At 36.0% G+C, this 12,917-nt stretch overlaps 1 protein-coding gene across 2 annotated transcripts in view; it reads right to left on the bottom strand.

Annotated features, from left to right (window-relative positions):
* LOC129273614 (rho GTPase-activating protein 19-like) overlaps positions 1-12,917 on the bottom strand; it is a 15,865-nt gene extending 2,948 nt beyond the window's left edge. The window contains exons 1-13 of one of the 2 annotated variants that reach the window (XM_054910678.2): positions 12,669-12,917; positions 12,017-12,109; positions 10,266-10,475; positions 9,771-10,021; positions 9,292-9,384; positions 8,321-8,416; positions 7,713-7,880; positions 6,119-6,145; positions 3,264-3,398; positions 2,350-2,421; positions 1,417-1,551; positions 857-1,159; positions 248-502 (exon numbers count right to left, since the gene is read on the bottom strand). In XM_054910678.2, coding sequence (XP_054766653.2) covers positions 248-502; positions 857-1,159; positions 1,417-1,551; positions 2,350-2,421; positions 3,264-3,398; positions 6,119-6,145; positions 7,713-7,880; positions 8,321-8,416; positions 9,292-9,384; positions 9,771-10,021; positions 10,266-10,475; positions 12,017-12,109; positions 12,669-12,885 — 2,055 coding nt within the window. In that variant the 5' untranslated portion in view covers positions 12,886-12,917. The remainder of the gene's footprint in view (positions 1-247; positions 503-856; positions 1,160-1,416; positions 1,552-2,349; positions 2,422-3,263; positions 3,399-6,118; positions 6,146-7,712; positions 7,881-8,320; positions 8,417-9,291; positions 9,385-9,770; positions 10,022-10,265; positions 10,476-12,016; positions 12,110-12,668) is intronic. The other variant, XM_064107742.1, reaches the window with a different exon arrangement.

The following is a 12,917-nucleotide window of genomic DNA, read 5'->3' as shown; positions in this document are numbered from 1 at the left end:
CCAGAATTTGAACAGTTTGTCTTCGTTTAAATTTGCATATAAAGTAGTTCAACATTTTAAGTAATAATACTGTAATAAGAAGTATATTTTATTCCAAATATCAGATCACAGACAGATATAGAATTTACAAACATTGGGTAAGAGGGTAAGATTATGTTCAATCACGGAATTATATCTAGTGATGTGGATTATTTTCATCAAATCAGTTACCAATATCCTTGTGACAAAAGAAAGATAATTAACTCACAACTATCCTTGGTTTTGGTACTGGTCTGTGTGAGGATGAACCACAACCACGACTATCAACAACCAACGGACTATCAACTGGTGTGCCATCACTCCGGCGTTTCCTTGGTTTGGTGACGGAGACCGGTGGGGTGTTAGTTCGAGGAGCAGGAACCGGAGTCCTTCTGGAATGTGATTGCCTTGATGATGTCCCTCGAACCATCTCCTTCGGGGACGGCTGGCCTCTGGGATGAGGAAGACCTCGCCTTGTGGAATTCTGTTAAGAGCAACAACAAAATCCATTTTCTCTTCATGATCAATTTCATTGTACATATTTTTTTCTCTCTTTACACCACAATGAAATGTAATAAATAAACAAATACTAGATATTACTGGACTCCTTATGAAATTCTCAAAATAGAGATGCAAGTTTAAAATCCTGTGTAGTCTTTACTTTCTTGGGCAGATAAAACAGAAAGTAAGATATTATAATTTCACATGTTCAAGCAAAACTGGGAAGAAATGAATAACAGAACAAAGTACATAACATATCAAGGATGGTGAGTGACTTTAAATCTTCTAACATACAGTTATTCTAAATTATGACTACAGCCAGCATTGTGATTATTACCTCTGTTGTATCTGTGTAGTCCAAGTCTTTTGGCGAAGAATGGCTCCTTGGGGGTGGGATATAGGGGGAGTACTTCTTTGGGGGTGCGGTTGGTGCCTTGCGGTTTGGGGTGATGTTATCACTCTGGGGCTTGAGCACTTGTCTCCTAGTACTACTGTTTGTTGGCTTGCTAGGGCGGGGCTCTCTACTGGATGGGAGGGGCTGCTTGGTCCTCTGACTCTGAGTTGCCGGACGGCCACTAGGGGTGGCGTTACGCCGGTGGGACCCTGGGGTGCGCGGCGCAGGTGAGGGGATGTTTAATTCCTAGGTACAGAGGAATAATAAGGTACAGACATAAAGTGAGTAGGAAATCTGTTTTAAAAAACAGATTCATTGCTATTGACATTACTTCAAAGTTGCAATTTTGAATATTGTGGTTTAAGTAAATGTGCTTCTAGTGTATGCTCCAGATTAATATTGTGATGATGCATTATTTGATTTTCAATCAGGATCATCATCATCATCATTATCAGTGTCATGATCTCAATAAGCATGATCTTAAGTGGAAATTGAACACTCACCTTTGTGTGTTTCATTGACATTCTAAACGGACTGCATGGTGTCATATCTCTCCTTCCTCTGGAGCTGTTGAGGTCATTCATGCCATGTACCAGGTCATCCTCGTACTCTGCATCCTCAACAGAACGTGACGTCGGCTAGGTTCAAAGACAAAATGAAATGATATTAGAAATGACAGGTAACACTCTACATGTATCATTACAGAACCTGAAAGGGGTATCATTGTTGCCTCCTCTTTAATAGCCATCAAGCCTCAAGGTCATTCATACCATGCACCAAGTCATTCTGATACACAGAATCATCAACGGGCGTGAAGACGGCTAGGTTGAAAGATAAAATGAGAAAGGTCATTGGTACTGCAGGGACAGCGCAGACCATGTGTCTGCACATTCACTTCTTTCCATCTCTCTCCATACACAGACACCTTCCCCTAACAGTAATTTTTGGAAAGTGAGTAAAGCGATCAATTTATCTCAGGGAGAGACCATATTAACCCCCAAAAAGCCTTTTTGTAACTTCTCAAAAGCATTTTGTACCAATTTTGTATCGGTTTCAGGATTTTTTTAAATTGATATAAAGCTATCTACAGGGATGCCAGCTGGTATTGATCAGAGAGCCTGAAAATCACCTAGAATACAACATGCTGTACTAAAAAAATGCTGAAACTATGGCCTGAATTAAATTGCCAGGGCCTGAATTCAGGTTTTGGCCTGAAAACTGGCATCCCTGCATCTACTTATATTGCTCATCCTGAAGTAGGTTTTTTTAATGATATGCTCACAAATCAATATATGTCAATGAGTACATTACAATGTATTTGAGTAACCCACACACAAAAACATTCATGCACACATGTTAACATACCCTCACATTTCTACCATTAGAATTTGAATATCTTTATCAGATTATAGAATTTGTAATGAATTTTTACTCACCAAAACTTTTTGAGGGGGTGGATTAGGAGCAAGCCTCTTCTTGCGACTGCTGAACGGAGTACTTAGCTGCTTCTGAAAAATAAGATTTAAACAATTCAGTTAGTAGGTTTTTTCATTAAAATTCAGAATGGGTAAAACAATTATGGCTTCAGAAAATAAAAAAACATGGTATAAAGGTATTCTATATTGTGCATGGAAAAGCTGACAATGATACTTTGCAATGAATCCAATGCTTTACCAGCAAAACTTTATCTACATTTCAAACCTGCTGCATATAATAGCAGTTTTCGGAACTGAATGCTACCCTGGGTAAATATACCTATATTATTATTATTATTACTATGCCTAGGCTAATGTACATGATGTATAAAAGAAATCTTTTTTTTAAATGATTTTCTTTCTATACTTGATGAATTTCCTACTTGATATTGTTTTTTTTTCTATTCTCCACTATGGTCACATACAAATTCAAGTATATGCTTGGGACTATAGAGAGACAGAACATACAATTCTTGATTATATCAAATATGCCAGGTTAGTTAACATTGTGCCCTTTTAAAATTATGCGATACTTTGCTTTGCAATGTACATTATTACTACAATTATTCAGTTGCGCAAGTCATGATATTTTCAATGACGATCAAGAAGGGGTGAATTTCATTCTGAATTACATAGATCTATAAGAATTACATTCAGTAGAGCTAGCATATCAAAGCACAAATGAAAGATGAGGCCATATCAAAAATGGGAGCCTGAAATGAATGATTTCATTTCTAATGTTGGGGGGGGGGGGGGGGTGGGGGCTCATAAAGATGTTTGTATAATAATTATTAAAAAACCCGGGCCACTGTATCCTAACTGATACACCAGTAAGCATATCTTTTGAGCCATATGTCTTCCAACATGAAACGCACCACAAGTAAATCCCCAGCTGATCGACTCCGTCTGTGGTGCTTGCGGTTGCGGGAACGCTCCTGAGTCTTGGCCATTTGGACCGCATCGTCCCTTACTTTGGTAGGTGTGCCGGGGAGATAGCTGTTCTGGACAAACTGGCATGGGAATGGCGGGACGGGGTAAATAGAGAATGAATATGACAAATTTAATGAGTATATACCAGGACAGATGTATAGTACATTCCTAGGCAAGGTCACAATACAAGATGGACAGATAAGCACCCTAGGTATTCTTGTATTACATGCTACAGAAATTAGCATTCCTTTATAGCAGATTACATGTGAAATATACAACAGAAAATTTGCCCTGTACTTTTGAATATGAAGCAACAAGGTAAACTACAATGGAGTAAGGGAGGCAAGTAAATTGCATGCCAATGTGATGAGGCAAGAGAAGATCAAGACCTAGAGACAAACATTGAAATCTGAAATAGATTGCAAATCAAGCTTCATTATGGCAGGTGCATTATTAATCAAATGTTTTATGGAACTATACGGATGGAACATCAGAAATCTGAAGTGTGATGAAAATAGCAATAAGATGCAAATAACTGAAATACATGCAACTTTTAGTTGATCAGACAAATTCACACTCCAAATAATCATCCAAACAATGTGGGAAATTGAATAGATTTATAGGTGAAAATGAAGTAAACGAATGAAGGTAAGATTTAAAAAAAAAATCATAATTTTTTTTAGTGATTAAAGCATGGCAATTGTGTAAAAAAAATTATGAATACAAATCTTTTCAGGGGTTGAATTTGTGAGAGAGAACAAAGCACTTATCAATAAACATAAACATTAAAGTTGTTGCAAAGAACGATTTTGAAATCTGGGATGAAGAAATGGAATTCTGACATCCACATTGATAAAAATCTACATTCTTGTACTTTTAAAAAGAAAACAAAAATGTTATTGGCTACACACAAATACGTCCATCCCAAAACAAGACTATCTTAATCAAACCAAGTAAAATTAGAACTGTGAAACTATATCATCTGAGTCAATTGGAAAATACCAGTTGCAATAAAAATTTATTTATACATTTTGTGAAAAAGTAACAAAGGCTACATGACCCAATGGCCATGCAATAACCTCACATTTCTTTCACTAGTATTTTAGCCTTTCTTTTGAAAATATAATATTGTGTAGAAATAATTTATCCTTTATGTCACAGAAAATAAAAATGATATTTTACGCATTATATGAAGAGTCAAACTTTGTTAAATTTTCAGGAGAAAATGCAATTTCTGTTATTTCATTATATTTAAACCTAAAGTAGAAAAAATGAGCTTATGACATCACCGGCCAATTAGAAGCTTCTGGTATCAACAATGCTTAGCGATTGCATACCTTATGTATATCACTGCTTCATGAAAATATTCAGAATAGTCAATCTAAATGTAAATTGCCTAAATGTAAACAATCTACAAAACAACAAAATGGTTAAAATCAATAAAATTCAAATTTACAAGAACAAAAAAGTGCTGGAAATTTAAAAATATGTGCGAGCACTGCAAACAAACTGTGTATTCTGCAATCCATGAGATGTAATCAAAACATGGAAACTTTGATCACTTATTCACAACAAATCAATCACGTACATCAAAAGGAAAAGTACAGAAAATCCAAAATGCAAATTAACAGGTGCAATATGTGATCTTTAATTTGTAACTGACATAAGGACACTGTTCAATCCCTTATTTGTCAGTTACTAGATCATATAACTGTGAAGAAAAGAAAAACATGGTTATTGTACACATGAAACCTGATAAACAATATAAATGAATTGCCATCAATGGTCCATGGGTAATTCTGTACACAAATATCCAAGATGGTAAGGAGGGGAATATCTTGGATTCTTGAGGAGAAAAGGGATCATTAGAAATGAGAATACATGAAACAAACTTATTGGGAATGAATGGTGAAAACAATATACGTGTATTTTCAAAACATGAGAGGCATTTACATTGACAGAAGAGTTCAACATGACATGAATGATTTGAGAATGCAACTGCAATTTATGTTATCTTTAAGCCTTGACTATGGTTAACAGTACGGCTCCATTACTTTCCCCAGTTACTGACATACATGTATCTAGTCAACTTTGCCTAAATCGAATCTACAGCATGGCAGTGCATATCACATCAAACCAAGGACTAAATTTGCTATTAACAAAGATTTCTTGATTTTGATTGGATGTTACCATTGCATTTAGAGTTAATGATATAGTATCCATTGATGGAAGATGATGTGTAATAGACCCTAGGCTTGAGATAAATTTGAATTACATGTCCATGTATCAGAGGAACATTTTTTGTACATAAGGTGTAAAATGTATTAGAATACACAAGTAAAGAACTTTTTAGAATAGACATCTGACATATTGTTCAACCCAGAATATTTGACTTAGGCAGAGTTCACTTAGTTGGAAAACAAGTTCAAAGTAATAGCACTAATTTAAAGGAATGCACTGTGAAACAACTTACTGGCAAGATATACCAAAATCATAATCATGCGTGGATCCAGCCGGATTAGACACAATACTATTTTAGGAGCCATATTGTTTTAGTACAATAGTCGGCCTCTCAAAACTATGATGTCTTATCCTGCTAAATCCACGCCTGGATATAATTGGTTTTGCTGTTTGTCTTCTTCATTTTGTGGTGACCTAAAATCAGTGCTACAACCTTGAAGTTAGAGAGACATGGTATGGTATGGGGTAGGGTGGGTGAACCATGGGATGGGATGGCAAGGGACGGATGGACAGACGGACAGACAAACAATCAATGAAAGATATAACCAAACCATGATACCTTGTTAACCATGCTTCTACATTCATCCTGTATGGAGAAAAATAACAACAAATGACGACAACAAAGACTGTTTCAAAATCACAAAGTCATGCAAGAATCATGCAGTAGAAAACTAGAACACTAGCGATGCAAGATAATATAGGAGAGACTAAATATTGTCTACTCAGGGTGATAAAGATAAATATGTGAAATATCTAAAAGATAAGGTACAAGTAATCTAAAGAGTATTAGCTCTATCAGCCTCTTGCAAAATTTAATTCTATTGAATGTTGATGAGAATTAGGAGCTGGCTTTTGTAATCAGAGACTATTAAAGTATGCAAGGAAAAAAATATATGACCCAATCCATCAAATCCAGGCACTCATCTGGAACTAAAATCTCTTGGAATCAAAGAAGGCTCAAGACAAACAAAGAGAAGCGTTCATGGCCAGTATTTCTTTTTTTTTTACTACAGTAGCCATACATGTTCTTACAATAAAAGTATAAAACCACATTTAAAAAAATGTATTCATAAAAATTCTCAAACAAAAGAAATTTAAAAAAGATGGTTGCTCTTATCATTTTTACACAAATTTTCAAAATTACATTTTACTCTACGGTCTACCCCCTCAAAATAATATTAAATTAACTTGTGAGGTATTCCATCCAAATGTGTGGATAACCTAAAATTTCATCTTTGTCGACAAGAGCCTGGTTTTGCTGGATCTGGTCATATATATTGAAAATCTAGGTTCTTTTTCACAATAACAATGACATATCAAAATACATGTTACAAGCTTCTCAAATAGAGGCATTTGATTGGCTGAAAGAACATTTGCAATTAAATGATTGCATTTGCTATTGATAACAAGGTTTATAACAAAGAGCCCAGGGGTGAATGTAGCATGCAAGAAAAAAATTAATAAATAAATGGAGGATATATTTGCAAACATGCAGAGTATACAATGGTTTGTGAAAAGGAAAGAGATGATACACTACTAAATCACACACAGGAAATTATCATTGTAATTCTATGAAGGAAGACATTGGGGAATGATGGGTTTTGATATAAGTGCTAGTATTTCCTGAGGGAGTTTCGTGAAACTGGATATTTATTTATTTGTATATTTATTCAGGACTTTACAATTAACTTGAGTATGGCAACCCATATGGGAAACTTTATCAGTTATAATCAAATAAGTTCAAATAAAATGTTCTAAATGTTAGAGATTTATGATCCTTATTTAAATAATCAAGATATTAAACAATAAAGAATATTGGGGCAGACTTTGAATGGCATTGGTGGTTAGACATATATAGGAAATTTTGATTATAGATAAAGAATTGGGACACCCCATTTAGCTTTCCATAATCAAGCCTTTAGTAAAGTCATGTATAACTTTATAATCTGCCTTACTACACAACCCCTCCTGGTAAAATGCTGATGATAATGATGAGAACAAGTATGCATAACATCTATCTAGAAATATTCTAGGCACACAATTGCTAACACTACTCCAGGTTAAGCTCGAGCTGCTGATTCCAGCGCCCAGAGCATTCAAGGAATTAATCCTTCCCAATACGATTATAATTCTCAATCTTGTCTATACCATACCTGCTTCATGAGCTTGCGTTTCTTGGAGCTCTCTGGCATGGCCTGAACGTCTGCATACAGCTGAGCCAGGGCGTCCCGAGTGTAATCTATTTTATTGTTGATCGTCACTGATTCTGTCTCTGGGTGGCTTATGGGTAACCTCCTATCTGATTCCAATTCATCATCAGACTGTCAGAGAAGCAGATATATCAATTTTGAATTGAATTCCTCAAGAATAAAGTTCAGAATTTTTTTCTTAGTACAATTGATATGCTTTCGTAAGTGTTTGGTTTTCTTTAATAGAACTATGTCACAAGATATAAATGACTGATAGAAAATTAAAAACATTGTTTTCAAAATGATGCCAAACCCGTTTAACTTTCCTTCCTGAAAGAAGATGATGGAGCAACCGCAACCACCGTCCATATATTTCAAGTTTATCAATTAATTTATTAGTTAATTTGAAAATTTGTTTAATACACCTTTGGCTATGAATAGAACCAGTAAGGCATTTCACTCACAAAGAGGCAGACCAAAACTCATGCATAACCCTAAACCAACTGCAAGAAGGGGGGGGGGGGGTGCACAAAAGAAGATAATTAATAGACTTATTGTATGTGGTAAATTACCTGGGACCTTCGATGGCACAAATCTTCTTCATCTTCTGGTAGCTTGCCTCCATTTTTGACAAACAATTCACACTTTCTCAGCATATGGTCTGGAACCTGCAGGTGAAGATTGATTATAACATCAAGTCTGTGTACAAGCTTTTTATTAACTCGGTGTGGACCAGGAGCCACATTTGAAGGCAAGTGGCTCCTAGGTCCCCTTTATTTTTTGGATGACCAGGGGCCACATTGGTGGAACCAGGAGCCAATTTTTTTTTTGGAAAATTCAGTCAATTCGGACGCTTTTAATCTGTCTGTGTATGGTTTTTAAAAAGTCTCCAATCACAGAGCTGCAAACTGTAATATGAGTACTATATGTTTTTGTTTTATTCTTCTTATTTTTTTGGGGGGAGGGGTGCTGAAACAGAAACAAAAATCATTAAAAATAAGTATCAAGAACATGGATTACCCAGGCAGACTGATGTAATCCATTATCAATTTGTTTTTTTCCACTGAAGGTTGCAATAAAAAAAATGCATTGTCCTGTATCATCTTCTTTATTCCTTGCACCTGACAAACATTTTTCTTACAATATCTACATCTACGTAACCACATTCACAGAAGACATTTGCCACAATTTTGTGAACAAAATATCTTATTGATATCAACTGTACATTTATTCAAAGGAACCATACAAAAAATTATATTTCCTTCAAGGGAGCTATATTTCTGCTTTAATATCTTCTTTGCTGAGCCAAATGTTAATTTACAAGAGCTATTTGAAACTTGGCTCTTTGGATATTTTAGGGGATAAATAGCCCCCAGTCCCATGCATATTTTGTTCACTGCAAATGACATAATTGTGTTTCTTAACTACTTTTCTTAAGTTTCAGGGGCTTTAGAGAATGTATGCATTTTCCAGGGGATTTAATAGCCCCCTGATCCCATACATATTTTTTCACCGAAAAGGATAGAATTTGGGTTTTTTTTACCTTGAAGATGCTGGTGTAATAGCTGATCATGAACTCAACAGCATAGTTGAGTTTATTGATGTATGTTTGATCCTTCAAATCATTTGTGGTCAACTGTGGGATAACAAAATAAGTTAAAGAATTAAATTAAAGGGCTTTTATCAAAAACTCCTAGAGGGAAATTTGACTCCTACACGCTGCTCAGCCATCGACAGATGCTCTACTTGACAGAAAAAATAATGTTTTATTATTAATGAGCATGATTTCTTCTTTTTTTGTTCATTTTCAAGATTTGTTTATTCCTCACCTCATAAATACATAGGTGGCAGAAGCAATGAGACATTGAAATCAAAAGTAACACACATTTCATATGCCAAGGTAACACTGGCAATGAAAAGAAAGAATATTCATATACACTGTACGTCCAACTTTGATACAGGGATATGAAATGGTCAAAAACCCTGCCAGACCATCTCATCTAATCTCTAGTGATTACTTACAAATCTAGGCCAGAGGACATGGGGTGCAAAGAGGATGCCAAGACTCGAGGCATTCATCTTATTCATCTCCTCATTGGCTGCTACGGTGTGAAGCAAGTCCATCACATCCCGGAGGAGTTTATACGTGCAAGGTTGGAGCATCAGGAACAGGTAGCGGAGCGCCCCCACTTGACAGGTTGTCCGTGTCGCTCTCAGCCTTCCAAGCATCTCGGGCGTTTGGTGCGGAAGAATCTCAAGCTTGTATGTGAGCTCTGTATGTAAAGACAGATTGTGGTATTCTTGATATACAACATGAATGTTAACTTCTCCAATTCTAACTTCAGCTTTATCCAATATGACTTTCTGTCTTTCCCCCACATCCGCCGTATAGGAGTGATCACTGTTCTTTACTATCTGTTTATGACTACTTAATATATGTTCTGTTGTAAAAACATTTTATTTGTATTTGTGTATTGTTGTGTAGTCTTTTGTTGCTGAATACAAAATATTTCTTACCTGCAGCCTGTATATGGGCTTCATAATGTCTGTCTGTTAGGAGAGGTTCAGGGAGCTCACTCAGGAAGGTTTTGAGGACACATGCTGCATCATGGGGAGTAAACTCTGAGCTCTCAAGGTCTACTGTTCTCCCCATGCTGAGGAATTCCTTGAGGCGCTGCTGACGGTGGGAGTTCCCGGGGATGCGGAACAACCCTTCAACGTGAACATCTATGAAAGAAAAGATGATAATAGCCAATAAAATGGAAGCTACATAACATTTTTTAAGTCTGGGGAGCATTTTATGAAAGGACTTGTCATTTTAACATGTCATATCCAACAAAGCCAGTTTTATCCAACAGTCAACATAGTGCCAGTGCTATTCAGTAAATCATAATCAAGGAAAGCTTTCAAATCTTGTCAGAAAAAAAACGTTGATGAAACACTCCCCAGGTATTACATTGTAAAGAATTGATTGTGGATGTGCAAAATTGGATGTTTATATGTGCTTGGTGCCATACAAGTGCTAATTTACAACTATCATAAAAAAGATAATAACAACTTGAGTTTTATTTACCCTATCTATGGTGGGAGGGGGGGGGCCCTTGGAGGCTCCCCTCAACGATTCGTGCAATATTTCACCGTGTGAAATTTTTTGACTGCGCCGCTTCCTGACTTTATTTTCAAGTCTTGCGCATCTTTTGAGACCAAATTTGTTTTGCTGGTCTAAATGGATTTATTTTATGCTATTTATGATCCCAAAGAGTCCCCAACAAAGTTTATTGAAAAAACAATGAAAAACGAAAGGTAAAAAACAAAGAAATTGCAAAAAATATATATACCTAAGAAATTGATCTGATTTTTCAATTTTTCATCTACATTTGCTAAGAACACCACAAAGAGTTTCTACACCAAAAATTAGAACATTTGGAGCTTTATTTAGGGAGTTACAGGAAAAAGTATGATTTTGCATACTAATTAATTAGCATAATCAATTAGTAGCAATTGGCATGAAATAAATTAATATAGAATTTCTTAGATTATGTCCTAGACAACCTGTGTGCCGAATTTGCCTATTTTAGGCACGATCACGCCACTGACGGCCGAGATCTCCCCCCCGGGCCGTATGATCTCCCAAAATACCCCGGCCTACATGTAGATAGGGTTAAGATTGTTCATAAATCCTGTATTCAACATTCAAAGCTATGATTTTTGCCAATTTGTAGGTCTTTGTGATGTTTTATATTGTTAAGCAATGGTTTAAAATAGAAATATTTATGTGTAACTATTATTTTTTCATCTAATCTACTTTAACATTGATTGGTTATTTTCAGAAACTAGGATGAATATTCTCATTGAATTCAGATAATATTGGTATAACATGGTATAACATAGAAATTCACTTTTGGATTCCTCACTTGAATAAACTACATATATTACATGAAGCTAATACCATGGTCACATTTGTTCTACGGCGGCCGTACGGCGAGTCGAAAACAGCCGTTTTAACATTTTTTGTCAAACTACATATAGGTGGTTTGAATCAAAATTAATAAAACGGCTGTATTCGACTCGCCGTACGGCCGCCGTAGAACAAATGTGACCATGGTATAAGATATCTCCTTTCCCAGAACCCTGTTACACAAGACACAATCAACTGCAATTTCTGCATAGCTATCCTTCTATGACATACCATGTACAAAGAAGATGCTATCAATTGTAAATATCAATTGTATCTCTATATGATACAGGGCCCATATCAATGAACTTACGATCTTTTAAATAGTCAATGAGCTGTCTGGCTTTACTGTAACTTTCCTCACTCAATGGTGCACCAAATATTGTCAATTGAGGCTGGAGGGCAGCTATAGAAGAAAAGAAATCAGATGCATAGTTTTACAAAATTGATATTCTCTGAACAGATAACCCTTGACACAGCTTTGCAGAACTCCAAGCCCTATGAACTAACAATAAAGATTTATTATCAGTTTGGGCAGGAGGGCTGTTAGAAAATCAATAAAACAATTACTATTTAGAACTGGGCCCCGTCTTACAAAGAGTTACGATTAATCCAATCAATCTTAACTATTGAAATCCATGACCATCAGTGTCATAATATTTTATACAGGAAATTTGCACAATGTCCTTTGTAAAGAAAGAGAAGCACACTGAATTTTTAAGAAAACAATGAATGCAATATACATCATTATTAGAAAATATTTTCATCAAACATGCATAATAGACGTTAACGTTGCTGGCCGTCCATAGTTGTGATTGATTGGATCAATCGCAACTCTTTGTAAGACGGGTACACATACATGAACTGGTACCTGAACTAATATTAATGGAAACACACAAATGTTAAATTATTCTTCAGCATATTTCAATGCTTGATTTAAAAACATATTTTACAAGTGGTCCCACCTGCTTTCTTCTTATGCCTGGTGAATTTCCTGATGATTGTCTTCCCTTGCCTGACATCCACCTTCCCCATGAGGACCTGACCAAGGCCATCAGTTCCGCTGAAATCTAATCTGTGGGATAGCTCAATGCAGCACCAGTCATTCAGTGTCTCGGGGTACTTGTGTCGCATCACCTCGACGTAGTAGAGCTGGTTACACAGAACTTCTCGCCCACTCATTTTCTTAGTAGTCGTCCTTCAAACTTCCTGAT

The sequence above is a fragment of the Lytechinus pictus genome, chromosome 12 (genome assembly GCF_037042905.1).
Source record: "Lytechinus pictus isolate F3 Inbred chromosome 12, Lp3.0, whole genome shotgun sequence".
Lineage (NCBI taxonomy): Eukaryota > Metazoa > Echinodermata > Echinoidea > Temnopleuroida > Toxopneustidae > Lytechinus > Lytechinus pictus.
The sequence above is the reverse complement of the archived record's forward strand: the minus strand, read 5'-3'. Positions and strand labels throughout refer to the sequence as shown.